Source organism: Vigna angularis, chromosome 11, assembly GCF_016808095.1.
Source record: "Vigna angularis cultivar LongXiaoDou No.4 chromosome 11, ASM1680809v1, whole genome shotgun sequence".
Lineage (NCBI taxonomy): Eukaryota > Viridiplantae > Streptophyta > Magnoliopsida > Fabales > Fabaceae > Vigna > Vigna angularis.
Genome location: NC_068980.1, coordinates 2,942,347 through 2,957,640, shown reverse-complemented (window position 1 = coordinate 2,957,640; position 15,294 = coordinate 2,942,347). Strand labels below are relative to the sequence as shown.

General features: G+C 26.3%; 2 protein-coding genes across 2 annotated transcripts; one reads left to right on the top strand and one right to left on the bottom strand.

The window, feature by feature from the left end:
• Nucleotides 1-3,094: 3,094 nt before the first annotated feature.
• Nucleotides 3,095-7,278, bottom strand: LOC108333159 (cyanogenic beta-glucosidase-like). The gene is made up of 13 exons (XM_052871170.1): nt 7,104-7,278; nt 6,221-6,290; nt 5,930-5,988; nt 5,757-5,832; nt 5,581-5,658; nt 5,385-5,472; nt 4,953-5,208; nt 4,725-4,840; nt 3,919-4,127; nt 3,800-3,831; nt 3,613-3,715; nt 3,344-3,452; nt 3,095-3,266 (listed from the first exon to the last, which is right to left on the bottom strand). The coding sequence occupies exons 1-13, from the start codon at nt 7,269-7,271 to the stop codon at nt 3,095-3,097; spliced, it is 1,536 nt and encodes a 511-aa protein (XP_052727130.1). The 5' UTR covers nt 7,272-7,278.
• Nucleotides 7,279-10,520: 3,242 nt separating this feature from the next.
• Nucleotides 10,521-11,696, top strand: LOC128194827 (uncharacterized). The gene has a single exon (XM_052871171.1). It carries the CDS (start codon nt 10,759-10,761, stop codon nt 11,269-11,271), a length of 513 nt encoding a protein of 170 aa, XP_052727131.1. The 5' UTR covers nt 10,521-10,758; the 3' UTR covers nt 11,272-11,696.
• Nucleotides 11,697-15,294: the final 3,598 nt, after the last annotated feature.

Genomic DNA, 15,294 nt, shown 5'->3' with positions numbered 1-15,294 from the left:
ATAGAGGAATCTTAAAAACCGGAGTTGGTACATCCCTGATCATAGAGCAGCCCTGGTCAAATTCAATAAGTAGTAAGTTGTGACTAGTCATATGTACTGGCGTTTATGGTGAGTTTGATTTGTCAAACATTTGATTCTTCTCCGGTGACTATTTATGGTGATATTTTAGTATTGTTAATTTATTTTGTGATATATTCATTTTGTATGATTTCTGTGATGATTGTAATTTATTATATTGGATTTGAATTTATGCATCTGAACATGATATGAGTATTATGGAGAGATTTCGTAATAGTATAATATGAGTTGAGGAATGTGAGCATGGTATGAGTCTCATGCAGAGATTCTATAATGATATGATATTTGTGTATATGTTGATGTTGAGGGTCCTGATGTTGGAGGTTATCCTGATACTCTAATAATCATTCAGTCTCAAGTAGATAAGGATGAATTATGTGGTGAGAGGGGCAGGAGGTCCTGGTCTATGTGCCGGTTTTGGACATAGTGTTGAGGACTAACCTTGTGGATGGTATGGAGGGCAGGAGGTCCTGGTCTATGTGCCGGTTTTGGACATATTGTTGAGGACTAACCTTGTGGATGATATGGAGTATTTTGGAAGTGTATTTGTAAGAAGAAGTAGAAGTCATCACAAGTGCATAACCTCCCGTAACCGCTCATCAACATATCATTGGAATAAATGTCTATTAGGTATTGTGGAAATGAGTGTCTATTGGGTATTGTGGGATGAGTGTCTATTAGTAATTGTGGTATTGTGGTATGAGTATCTATGATGCGATTGTTGTATGATGGTATGAGTATCTATGATGCAATTGTTGTATGATGGTATGAGTATCTATGATGCGATTGTTGTATGATGGTATGAGTATCTATGATGCGATTGTTGTATGAGGGTGTCTGACATAATTATTATATGAGGTTTGTTGAGTGTATCAAAGTAATGGATGAATATCTATGATGTGATTGTTGTATGATGGTATGAGGGTGTCTAACATAATTATTATATGAGGTATGTTGAGTGTATCAAAGTAATGGATGAATATCTATGATGTGATTGTTGTATGATGGTATGAGGGTGTCTGACATAATTATTATATGAGGTTTGTTGAGTGTATCAAAGTAATTATGCATGTTTTATAAATGATTGGTTGCATGTTAGCTCACCCTACTTGTTTGTGTTTGTGTTTGTGTTTGTGTATGTGTGATTATCGTATAATTCGTTATACGGGAGCAGATGGAGGAATGTCGTCTGATTCGGTGCCAATGAAGAAAGAGATAGAAGAATAAATTAGAAGAATTCGAGATATATTTATGAGTTTATAGTTGAAATCTGAGTTTAAAACGAATTATGAAGCGTAAGATTAATGGATGTTACCTTAAATGTAATGCTACAATATATCAATTATAAATTATCAAGTGTGAGATTTTGGGATGTTACATGAAATCTGTATAAAGAACTCTCATTCTTAACAAATACCATTAGTGAAAAAATTAAATTAAATTTTATTAAAAAAAGTAAAGAACTAAATTGAAAAAATCAAGATTTAGGAGTCTTTTTGAAATTTTGAATAAAATTAAATAATCAAATTAAAGATTAAGCCTTTGTTTTTTTTTTAAGTAGTGTACAGGTATCTTAAAAAATAATAACTATTATAACATGCAAACTAATATTTAGATATACCATTCATCTTAAAAAAGATAAAAATGATAAAGAAATAATAATTTAAAAATTATATTTTTCTTTGTACAAAACAATCATGTAATAATTTATAGTTGAAACTCAGTTAAATCATTACATAGGTTTCGATTTTTTATAAAAATCGGTTCCTACATTTTTATTTATCTTGACTTCTAATTCGAAAAAATTGATAGCAATCAGGTTTTCTATTAATACACTTGTTAAAGATATGTTATAGGCTAGTTCATGCTATTTTAAATAATTTTTAATTTTATTTTTAAAATAAAACTTTGTCATCTGTCAAACTTATTCCTGTCAATAGTGTGATGTGACAGTAATAGGGGTACATGTTACTGTTACGTTGGGTATTATTGTCTTAGTCTCAATTTAATCATTCTATTCTTATTTTGTCTCAATTCAATCTTAATTTTTTTTTAAAAATAGTAATTTTGTTCTTCTCTAAATTTAAGTGAAATTTAATTTTTCTATATATGTTATAAAAATACTTTTATTAAAAATTTTTGACAAAATTATTTTATGTTTATTTATATTTTACATTGAACTTTATTTAAAATTACTTTTAAATTTTAAGTTTGTTTCTTTTAAATGTTATAAACTTGTTTAAAATTATTTTAACAAATTTACGTTTAAAATGTGTAAAATTTTAATTTCTAAATCAACTAAAACATTTGTATAAAAATGATTGAATTTTACACATTTTAAAAATATACAATGATTTAAAAGAATTGAAGTTGTAAATTTATTTTATTTTATGAAATGTAAATTGAAAAATAAGTTTAACATATTTTTTAGTTGAAATTAATTTTGAATTTTTTTTCTATTAACATTATTTTCTTTTAAAAACTTTAAAACATTTTTAAATATAATTTAATGTAAAATATAAATATAAATGAATTTAATTTTGTTAAAAACATTTAATAAAAATATAAATTTTGTATAACATTCATATAAAAATTATATTTCGTTTCTATTTGAAGAGAGACAAAATTGTTTAATTTTTAAAAAAAATTATAAATGAATTGAGATAAAATAAAAATACAGTAACTAAATCAAAACTAAGACAATACATCATATTATCACTGTCATATGACATGATGTTAATTTGACATGTGACAAATTTTTAATTGAAAAAAAAACATGAACTGACATGGAACACCTCTTTAATAGTGTTAGTGCAATAGTAACAAAAAAAACCTAACTGTATCAATTTTTTCATATTAAAAACCAAATCGAAACATGGTACCGATTACAATTTTTCTAAAAAAAAATGAAACTAATGGAATGATTTAACCCTATATCTATTACATTACATGAGCTTACTCTATGAATTTATTCTAATAGTAGAGTTCCTTAAAGATTAAGAACTAACTATATAATCTAAGACCTTTTAAGAAAGTTCTTAAACCATTTTGCAGAGAGTTTTTCATATCGTTTTAAGTCATCCTTATAATCCACAAAGTGAATTCCAAAGCGTACTGCATAACCATCATTCCATTCGAAGTTGTCCAACAATGACCATGCAAAATATCCTTTTATGTTTACGCCATCCCTAGTAAAGTCAATAAAATAAATAAATTAAATTTGCAAATAAAATAATTTGTGAGCAATAAAGAAATCATTAATTACCTAATTGCCGAATTTATATAATAGAGATGGTGATAATAGTAGTGAACTCTATGTTTATCGTAAAGGGATTTCCTTATCGATACTGTCGGTTCGTCCAATTCACTTACACCTTCAAATTAAAAGCAATATACGTTAAAAATGATAGAAGAAAGATTACTTATAAACATGCAAAAAGTTATATTAAGGCTACATAGTTTAAATAATTTTGTCTAAATAATTACTTAATGAGATATTTCAAAGATAATAAAATGATGATTTGATTTAATTACCATTTTCAGTTATGTAAATCAAAGGAATGTTGTACTTTTCTTTTGTATAGAGCAACAATTCTCTGATTCCTTTAGGATAAACGTATAACCAACTAGAACCGCTCTGCAAAAATAAATATGAAGTTATACAAAACCAAATAAACCAATAATAATATGAACATAAAATTTCAAATGATTGAATACATACCGATGGACCTATTGGAACGCCATTACGAATAGCTAGCCCACAAAACAAAAAACAAAATGTGATATTATGAAAGTATAAGATATGTTATTTAAATAAGTGATAGTTAAAGTTCTACTTACATGACAGATTGGCCTTGCAATCTGTTTCATAATTAGGTTTGGTCTTGGGTGCATCGGCAGCATAGTAAGTGGTGTAATAGTTTAATCCAAGAAAATCAAATGAACCAACAAGAAGTTTTGCTTCTTCTTTAGTGAATTCTGGTAATCTTTTACCAACTAAGGAATGCATGCTCTCTGGATACTTTCCTGATGTCAATGGTTCCATGTACCTATAATTATTATTACAAAATATCAAACTTTCATACTTTTCTTTGTTGAATAACTCCAAATTATTCACATACCTACTACCAAAATAATATAATATAGTACAAATCCAAAACTTACAATATTTTACTCTTGAAAATAGAAGAACAATATAACACCTAATAACAACTTTAATTAGTGTGACTCTAGATAACTCAAGATATTCCACATCAATTATAGTTATAAGATAAATTTATAATATATAAATGAGTACAATCTTATATGATTGTATAAGTTTAAAATTCACTTATTAATATAATATCATAACTATAATTTAAAATATATCATAACGAGGTTTTTTGTTTGTCCAGCCTATTGTACAACATTATCATACCAATAATTAATGTTTAGTCCCTAAACTCAATATATATATTTCTCAGTATGAAGGACATGTGTTGAAAGTTTCGAATAGACGGACAATAAGACAGTTCACAGTATATAAATAAGTATAAATTTCATGTTATAAGTCGATTTTACAAGGTTGAGTTAATCTTAAATTTTATATTCTAACATAATTTTATTTTTAAGAGTGGTAATATTTAAATGGAGAGTGAAGTACTTACCATCCATACATAAAGTCAAGAGCTCGTTGAGCAGCTTCTTTATCTGATGTGGTATTTGAAAATGGCTCAAACCAATGAGACACATGTGTTATGCCTATCACTCCCCTTTGAGATTCCTTAAGCAAAGTGTTCCAAATTTTAAGTACAAGAGTTGTACAAAAATAGTTTAACCATATAGCAATGCTGAAGTCTAATTAACTATAAAGCTTTTGGAGAAGACTAAAAAACCTGATACTTTTTCTTGTACACTTGAACAGCTGTTGCATGAGAAAGTAGTTGATAATGTGAAATTACATAAGGTTCTGTTCCTGAATCACCACCAGTGCATTCTGGATTTAACCATTGGGAACATCGACCTGGTGCAAAGCTCCCAAGTGCATAACCACCCCTACTAAAAGACCATGGCTCGTTTAAAGTAATCCAATGTTTCACCTTATCTCCAAATTCTTCGAAACAAAGTTCCGCATAGTCATGAAAATCATTTCTGAAAATCAGTGATGGATGAATTATATTCATGGTAGTTATAATGATAATAAATTAGTGTAAAGTTAACATCAAGGAAGTAACTATTTATGGAAATTAGATTACTAAGTTATCTTACATATCATTCGTATTTTTATTTTTATTTATGACATAAAAGATAAATTTTGTAAAACTTACACAATGAGAGGACTTAAGAAACCACCATAGTCTTCTTGTAAAGCTTGAGGAATATCCCAGTGAAAAAGTGTCACATATGGTTGTATACCTGAAATATTAATATTTCGCATATAACTATTGTCACTTACTTAAAAATCTATTATAAAATGTAAACTTTTTAATTAAGAAAAAAAGAGAGTAAAGAATTAATGTTGACCGTTGAGTAGCAAATGATCGATGAGCTTGTGGTAATAGTCGATTCCTTCGTGATTTATACCTCCACTCAGCTTTCCTTCTATTTATGATTTACAAAGATTGAAATCATTAACATGAAAGGTACAAATACAATAATTACGAAAATAATTAATAATTGTTGATGAACTTTGATCTCACTTGGTAGGATTCTGGACCAAGAGATGGAGAATCTGTAAGCATCCAGATTCATATTCTTCATTATATGAATATCTCCCTGTTATATAAACAGAAAACAACACTAGAAAAATGATTAATTACTTTGAGGGAGAGTGATACTTGGTTTCTTCATTGACTCAGAATTTGGACTTTACCTTATAGCGATGATACTGATCAACTGCTACGTCTCCATTACTTTTATCCTTTATTTTCTCTGCAAGTATTATACATGTATAATCAGGCTATTGTAAAATGTAAAACTGAGCTCAAAGCTCATAAAATTACTTTATAGATGGTTAGAGATGAAAACATAAAAAATATTAAAATATAAATTTTAAATTTAATTGAATCTTATAAAATTAACTTTTTAAGATAAAATATTAACTTACTTATATATTACGAAATCTTCTTATGTTTAATGAATATGAAACTCCAACAAAATATACCTGGATATTTGTGGGTGAATACATCCCACATACTTAGTCCTCTTCCATCTTCTTTTGCAGCACCTTCGTACTACAGCATGAACATCAAATTATGTGAGTTTAGGTTCAAATTTTAAAGGTTAACTTCTTGTTAGGAATGGATTATGAGCATTACTAACAAGTAAATTTTAACCCTAATTCAACTTTTTGCATTAACATTGAGAGATATAAAGTTGGTTTAAAGAGTTTGAAAAAAGAGAATGAAAAAAATTACGAGTTTAACTCTTTTTATGAACAACATACTAACAACTCACATTTATTTATAAAAAAATAACCTAATTAAACTTATAAAATTAGTTTAAATTTAATTCAATTTTATAAAATCAATTTACTTTTTTATCATCAGAATATCTATATGTGTATATATACATAAGACACTTGTCATGTGTCAACTCATGTACAATAATTCATGATTTTACATATGTAATGTTTTTGTATCAAAAGTCCATTAAAGACAATGAGATTTGCATATACTTTATATGGTAAGGTGATATTTGTAAATATTGTAAATTTACTTTATTTATAGTTGATATAAGATTTGTCACAAGGTTTTTGCCAATAGGATAAATAATGTCATCTTTATTTACTTTGTACAATGAATAGAATGATAAATACATCTATAACTATATGCTCTCTTGCTTCGTTCAAATCTGAATAGTTATTTTTTAAAATAAGTGATAACAACCGTGTGTATATATAAACTACAAGATCTTTGATCAGATGGTATTATAACATTACACGTTGGTTGCTAATTAAACTCCAAGAGATGTAGTTCTAAATCTGAGTAGTTAATATTAAAAAAAAATTCAATGTAATAAAAAAAATGAAACCTGAATATGTATACCTGGTATGCTGCTGATGCTGTTCCAAAAACGAAACCTGTCGGAAAACTACTTCGATTGAGTGAAGAAACATCAACAATAGATGCAGGACCAGCGAAAGTAATTGATTGTGGTATGAGAGGAAGAGCGAAGAAGAGAAGGAGAATAAAGTGGTTGCATGCCATGTTCATTGTTGAATCTTAGATTCTGCTTACTGAAGCTATGATGTGTAATATTCCATTTTATAGAGAAGAAGAACATAAAGTTATAGCTAAATATAGTTTTATAAGTAATTTAGAATGAAGCTCAGCCATATACTTAAACTGTACTGGTCAATACTACTAATTTAATCTACACTACTACTAATTTAATCTACACTAAGAGATTCACTACAGTTTGAAATGATTCTGGATGAAAAATAAATCTATAAATCAAATCTAAAAAAAATTATAACTCACCACTCAGTCAAAGTTAGGATTTTATAACTTTTTTTCATGTAATAAAATATAAGAAGCTCATATACAACATCTATATTAGGAAAAGACCAAGAGAAAGAGATGAAACTCAACTTATAATAAATAAATAAATTAATGGATGAAATTTTTCACTACAATACGACGTTCAATATAGTAATACCCATATTTTATAATTTTATTCATAGTTTTCTTAATGAATCTTTTCAATACTTTTAAACAACTTTTTCATATATATATATATATAACTTATCCTAAAAGTTCAAATTTAATATGGGAACAAAATTTAAAATATGAAGAATTCAAAATATTTAATAAAAATATGTGAATAATGACAAATAATAATAATAACTAAAAATACGTAAGTTAATAAATAAATATTTAATAAATGACATTATTAATAAATCAAAAATAAATTAAATAATAAAATATTGTGAATAGTAGTTATTTTAAAATTATAATATATTTATGTTAAATTTAAATAATAATTTCATTAATAAAAAAATAAGTGTATTATTAAAAACTGAAAATCATAAACTCTTTCAACTTTTAAAAATATAAAAATAACGATTTATTTTAATTTGAATATTATTCTAAAATTGAAATTTATATTGGTAAATTTGAAACTTGTTATATATATATATATATATATATATATATATATATATATATATATATATATATATATATATATATATATATATATATATATATATATATATATATATATATATATATATATATATATATATATATATATTAATTAATTTTGATTTTGAAAATTGAAATCTAAAAAAACGGTAAACTTATAGTAAGAAAGTTTGATATTGGAATTTAAAATAAATAAAAAATGTAAAAAAATATGCCGTTATTTAATAGACCCCTTTTAATGTCTAAATAAATTTTCACATATTTGTAATCTATAAGAAGAGTTCATATTATAGGAACAAAATTTGAAGAATGAAGAATTCAACAAATTTAATAGTTTTTAAAAATTAATAATTTATCATAACATGTAATAATGTTAAATAATAATATAATGACATAATAATACTAATATAATAGTAATAAAAATTAAATAATGATATAAAACAATAAATAAATAATTGAATAATGATATTTTTAATAAACTAAATAGTAAATCATTTGAAATAATACTTCGTTTAAAATTGCAATGCAATTATGTAAAATTTAAGTAATAATTTAAAAAATAATTTCAATAACATAAAGTATCATTAAAAGGTGAAAATTGTAATTTTTTAAAAATTTTGAAGATAAAAAAAAAGTAACATTTCCATTTCAATCCTTTTATAAAATTAAGATTTATAATTCTCAACGTGAAATTTAAAATTTAAAATATATAGTAACCATGAATTTGAAATTTAGAATTACAAAATAAAAAATTGTAAAAGAAAACCATTTATTATGGACTGTTTGAATGTATCTCTGTAAAACTTTCACATACTTTTATAAAAGTTTACATTTAAATTAAGAACAAATTCTAGCAATGAAAAAGTTTAAAACATTTATCGGTTCTTAATAATATAATAAGTAATAATATTTAATAATAATAATAATAATAATAATTATAATGCTTAAATGTTTACTTCGTCTCTATGTTAAAAGATGGATTTTTCTTTAGTATCCGGTTTTAAAAATGTAGACATTGGGTCTCAAAGTTGTCAAAATTGTATGAATTGAGTCTCTTTCCTTAAATGAACAAAAATGGATCAAAATTGTATGAATTGAGTCTCTTTCCATAAATGGACAAAAATGGTTAACTCCCACCTGACGTACCCAAGAAATCTTCACTTTTTTTTCTCTTTCTTCTGCTTTTCCTGAAATGCCCAAGCTTTTACTCTTTTTTTAATCTTTTTTATATCATTCCAGGCACCTCCGCTGAAACATGAACATCTTTTTGACTATATATCTTCATTTTCCACTATCTCTAAAACACTCAAAATTTTCCTTTTGAACATCTCAAGCACGCTCCTTCTCCATCTTATTCCTCGTAAGAAACCATTTCTAAATCAGTATTTATATATTAAAATTTAGATAACTTTTTATTCTTAAATTCTTCAATTTTTATAAGTGACAAATCTATATAATTTTTAAATAATATTAATATCAATGTAAAGATATATACCATTAAATCTATTTTAATAAAATAGAAACCCAATTAAATAAAAACCAAAAATAAAATCAAAATGAATCACGCATCTAAATAAAAACATTAAATTATTTATTAAAGTTAAATAGTTACTGTTCTCTGCTAGATTTAGTAGTACATGAAAAATGAAATTGTTTTAACACTTCCTAACAGGCTACAATTTCATTTTAAGTTAACAACAAATACTCCATTATTATATACTAAAAAAAGGCACATTGTTATAGAATTTTAAAATGCAAAACTGATTTAATTAGTTTTATATCACACACATGTTTGTATTATAATATAATTAAGAAAATGTATTTTTGTCCAAATTTCAATTATTTATATTTTTTTTAATTTTAATAATTGCAACAAACACACAAAAACAAGAATTTCTTTTACAAAAGAACATTAACGTTGTGTTCCTTTGTGTGATACTCCTGTTCACGCTGATATGCAAAGATTGATTTGCGAAGAAAGTCATGTTCGCTTGCCACGATTTGCACGGAGGGAAAAGCGAGGATTTGCCAGATTCGGATACAAGGAGCATCCTGTTAATTTGAGAAGATTTGCGATTATTTGGGTGGAAAAGATTGCTTTGCCCCGTCCTATTTTAAAAATTATTTATAAATTTTTTCTCTTTATAAACATTTTTATAATTAATTTTAATATTAATAAATCACATTTTATATTACTTTAATAACTAGAGGCATTTTGGTAATCTTCAATTTCTATCAATTAAACTAATTTTTTAAAACTGTCACATCAATCAAATCATACATTAATTCTCATAAACTTTACTTCTAAATCCACTTTCAATTACCCACAAATCCACTCAAAAAACAACAAAAAAATTACCTTCAAATCCACTCAAATCCATTCAAATCATCTCCCCCAAATCACTCCAAAAGAACAAAGCCTAACAAATAAGTTTCACGATTTTTTTTCACTTTTTTCTGTTTCTTTTTATTTACAGAGGAACATTGTTTTCAAATAAAAAACTAGCATGTTGAAAATTTAATAACAATATAACAGTATATTTTCAACAGCTGTATGGCAAACCTAAATCCTCTTCAACTTTCTGCTCTCAATCAAATAAAACTGCACCTTCTCGGAGAATTCTCTCCTCTTCCAATCACATCCTCTTCTGATGTCACCAAAAATAACTTCTCTTTTCTATTTGAGGAACCAAATCCCACCTCATCTCAATCAAACTCCATCTGTTACCAATCTTCAACTTCTCACTCATTTGAAACAATGGACCATTTTTTCTCTGACTTTCTCGACTTCCCAACTACTTCCATGGAACACCAGTTCTCTCGTTTCGAACTCGAGTCCAAACCCCAAATGAGATCACCACACTCCGAATCCACACCCTCAAACATCTACCTCGGATTTCACATTTCCGAACACGCATGTCCCAGCGTCGTGGCCGGGGCTGAATTGGAGGAGGGAGACGGTGCTGGAGCCGGGAAGAAGGGGTTGCAAGCCTTCAACTACGGGCCACAGAGATCTACGTTTCCTGCGAGGGTTGTGTTCCAAGAAGAGACCGATGAGGTGGGTTAAGTTGTTGACGGAGAAAGGGATTTGACTGTTGAAGTTGTTGGAGGATAATCCAAGCGAGTGAGACGAGCGAGGCAAGTGATACTCGAAGAGAACTCACCCGAGAAGTGGTTATTCTGGAGGTAGAGGTTAAGGAGGAAAGAGAGAGAAAAGATAAATATTTAATAAAAATATAGGAAGAGAGAAAAAGTTGGTGTATTTAAGTAAGGAGTGAGAAAAAAAATGTGAAGATTCTTTTCCCACTTTACTTTAACTTCGTTTATATCCATTTTTAAAACCAATTACTAAACAAAAATTCATCTCGGATATGACGAACTAAACATTTAAACTTAATAATAATAATACAATAGTTTAATATTATTAATATAATAATAATAAATTTTTTAATATTATATAAAAAGTTAAATAAATAATTAAATTTATCTGTGCATTTTTTTCTTTCTCTTTATTCTTTATTATTATTGATATTATATGTTAAATAAATATAAAAACAGAGAAAAAATATTTTAAAGCTTAAGAAATCAATTCACCATGTGATCTTAAATTTTCTCCAAACACGTAAAAATTTGTTACCGCTATAACACAATTTGCCCATAGCGTAATATCAAACCTTCTAAGATCATATTTTAAAATTTCACAACCTCTTAATATTTTAGTAAGAATATCTTTGAACAAAATTAGATTATCCACAAATGTCAATAACACTTATTATTTAATTTATCAAATTAATGTAAAAGTGTGTGATCCTATCCTTCTTTAATAATTTGTATAACTTACACAATATTATAGGATAGAAAACCTCCATACTCCTCTTCTAAAGCTAGGGAAAGATCCCAGTGAAAAAGTGTCACATATGGTTTTAGACCTCCAACATTAATATTTAAATCAATATCTCATTCACTTAAAAAAATATATATTATAAAATAGAAGTTTTATCGAAGAAAAACCAAGAGAGGAAAACATGGACATTGACCGTTGGCTGTGAGATGATCAATGAGGCGATTGTAATAATCGATTCCTTCTTGGTTTACACCCTCCTCGTTTGCACCAACCTTTCCATCTATATATCAATAATTTTAAAAGAAGATTGAAATCATTAACCATGAAAGGTCCAACAACAATTAGCAAAGTTCATGTACATTCATCGACTGCTACATCTCCATTACTTTTATGAAGATATATTTTTCGAAAGGTGTAATATTTAGAACTAAGTATAAGAAAGCATTTGGAGACCTGGTAAGCCGAGGATGCTGTCCCGAAAACGAAGCCCTTTGGAAAAGTGGTTCGATTGAGAGAAAGAGCATCGACAACAGATGGTTCTACACGTTCTTGCTTGTCATCTTGTCTACATTTTGCTTCGTGCTTTTTTATAGGTGAAAAAACATAAAATAAATAAAACAAGACATTTGAGATATCCTAATCTATATACAAAGTTGTAACACAATTTTGATAATTAATAATTGCTACGATCATTGTTTTTATTTTTATTTTTTATTATTATTTTTTAGATAATTAAGGTTTTTATTTTATAAATTAAAATACTACATTTTATTGTTCATTACAATTTGAATAAACCAAATCAATTTTTTGTACCATATGGTTAAAAAAACATTCCCTGGTTTTATGGTAGCGGTTGCACCATTAAGATTATTGTCGGTGACTGTGTATACAGCTTCTCCTTTGTTACTTGCTTTTATATTGGATGGAGGCAATTCAGTTGTTTCAACTTACAAGGAAAAAAAAAGTAACTCATTGTTTCTACTCCATGAAAATATTATTGTTAGGAAACAAACAAAGTTTCACATGAAATAAAACTATAAATGGATATTTGTTTATATACACATAAGACACCTCTCTTAAAAAAAAAAAATTTTGAAGTAATATCAAAAGAAAATATGTGAGAGCTTAATTAGAAATGGACAATATCTTACTAGTGTGGAGATTTATGTGTGTGACTATTTTATAATATATAAATAGATATAACAATAGTTTTATGATTTTAATATCATGTTAAGAAATGAATTTTAACTCTAACTCAATTTCACAAAATCGATTTAAAAAGTAAAGTATTTGGATGACTACATTGTAGGCAAATCTAGAGTTGCAAGAAACCATGGTTGTGTTTGATTTTTCTCAAAATAAAAAAAATATTCACTTTCTTTAATAAAATACATAATATTACACGTATGCCAAGCATTTTAGTTTAGTTTTATCATTGAAATATCAATGAATGAAAATTCAAAAATATTGGATAAAATTCAAAGTGAAAATTTATGTTGAAGATGAGGAATGTTGTAGCAACAACTACCATATGTAGAACATAGGGAGAGACGTGGAGACGCATTTAATATAGCGTTAACTTATTATATAGAGTAGGATATTAAAGGCAATTTATAAGTGTGTTCAATGTGCCACCAACAAATTTGTACGATTTCTACATTGTAGGTGGGGGCTTTCTCATTAACACCTACAACAATCATACCCTTCACTTTATCACTTTCCACGTGCTAACCAAACTCACTTTATGGGAATAAAACCGTTAAAGGTTAAAAAAACAAATGCAATAATAATCCTTCAATATTTTCTAAAGAATAATTGTGATAGTAATTTTAAATTTGAAGAGATCGTAATCATAATACAAGATTTATCAAGATCGTTTTATTTTTGTAATATTAGAAATAGAGATATACTTTCCAAAACCTACTTATTTACATTTACATTTATCATCTGATATTTCATATACATGGATTAGAATATTTTATTGCATCATTTTTTAATTTCACTATTCTCTTAATTACAAAGTTAAAGAAGTTAAAAATGAGTTTTTAAGGTTTAAATAGAAAACAAAATTATTCATTTTCCATTTTTTAAACAATTATCTCTATGCAAATTTTATTCACTTGAATTTTTGCTAGGATTTTGAGAAATCCTTTTCTGTTTTTTTTTTCTTCTTTTAAACTTAAACATGACTTAAAGACACACTTAGATACTCAAGTTGATAAACAGAAGTTTTGATTAAGTAAGCTTTTGAGTTTTAGTTGGTTTTTAATTTCTTTCCCTTCTCCTTCAAGTTTTGTGTGATGTTTAGCTGAGAAGTTTGAAGAAAAACAAAAATGTACTTCAGTAGTCTATTGGGTGGGGGCCTTATCATCAATGAAACAATTAATACCTGCAGTAATAATGCACTTCGTTTTCATTTCACAAAATAATTATAATTTTGTTTCCCCTTATATTAATACAAATAGTATTTTTCAAAATATTATTATTGTAAAAATATGTGTTTGACATTCAAGATAAAACGTGTTTCGGATAAAGTCATTCGACTTTTTAGCAATGACTTTCCTTTTCTGTATTCCACACATAACCTTTCTACATTTAATTGTTAAATTTGTCATCGTATTAAGTTAAAGAGATTATATTTGAGGGTCTTATACAAGTAAGCATACCTATAGTGACAATTTTTCTTAACTTTAATAGATTATTATAGTAGTTGATATTTTTACTCACAAAAATCTACAAAATATCATAATTTTTTTTTTCAAATGGTTCAAAGTCAATTCGGAATTAGGATTACGTATTTCAGGTCTAACAATGTAGAAAAACTTACTCTTACTATTTTTTTTATATAAAAAAAATGATAATTATATATATATATATATATATATATATATATATATATATATATATATATATATATATATATATATATATATATATATAATATCTAGAATATCTAAGAAGTATGAACACTGTTACTTTAGTATATAGTTTTAGGTATATTAACGTATCTAGATTAAATAGCAAAATATGTAGGATTGTGCTTGATTAATGAGCATAGAAGATTTAAGACCAAAGTAGATTGAGATTTAAGAGATATTAGATATGAAATAGATTGAGAATATAAGCGTGAATCGAAATGTCATATTAGTTAAAAATAAAAAAGTGAAACAATATTTAAGGATAAAATTAATCTATTATTTTAAGATTTTGAGTTAAGAATGGTATTAATTTTGTATATAATTGTGT

What these genes read in the sequence shown, in the direction of transcription:
- LOC108333159 (XM_052871170.1), bottom strand. Translation starts at nt 7,271, where the DNA reads ATGAACATGGCATGCAACCACTTTATTCTCCTTCTCTTCTTCGCTCTT. An exon ending in TGTACAAGAAAAAGTATCAG is followed by an intron (nt 4,841 to 4,952) that starts GTTTTTTAGTCT and finishes ACTTTGCTTAAG; the next exon opens with GAATCTCAAAGGGGAGTGAT. An exon ending in TATATAAATTCGGCAATTAG is followed by an intron (nt 3,267 to 3,343) that starts GTAATTAATGAT and finishes TGACTTTACTAG; the next exon opens with GGATGGCGTAAACATAAAAG.
- LOC128194827 (XM_052871171.1), top strand. Translation starts at nt 10,759, where the DNA reads ATGGCAAACCTAAATCCTCTTCAACTTTCTGCTCTCAATCAAATAAAA.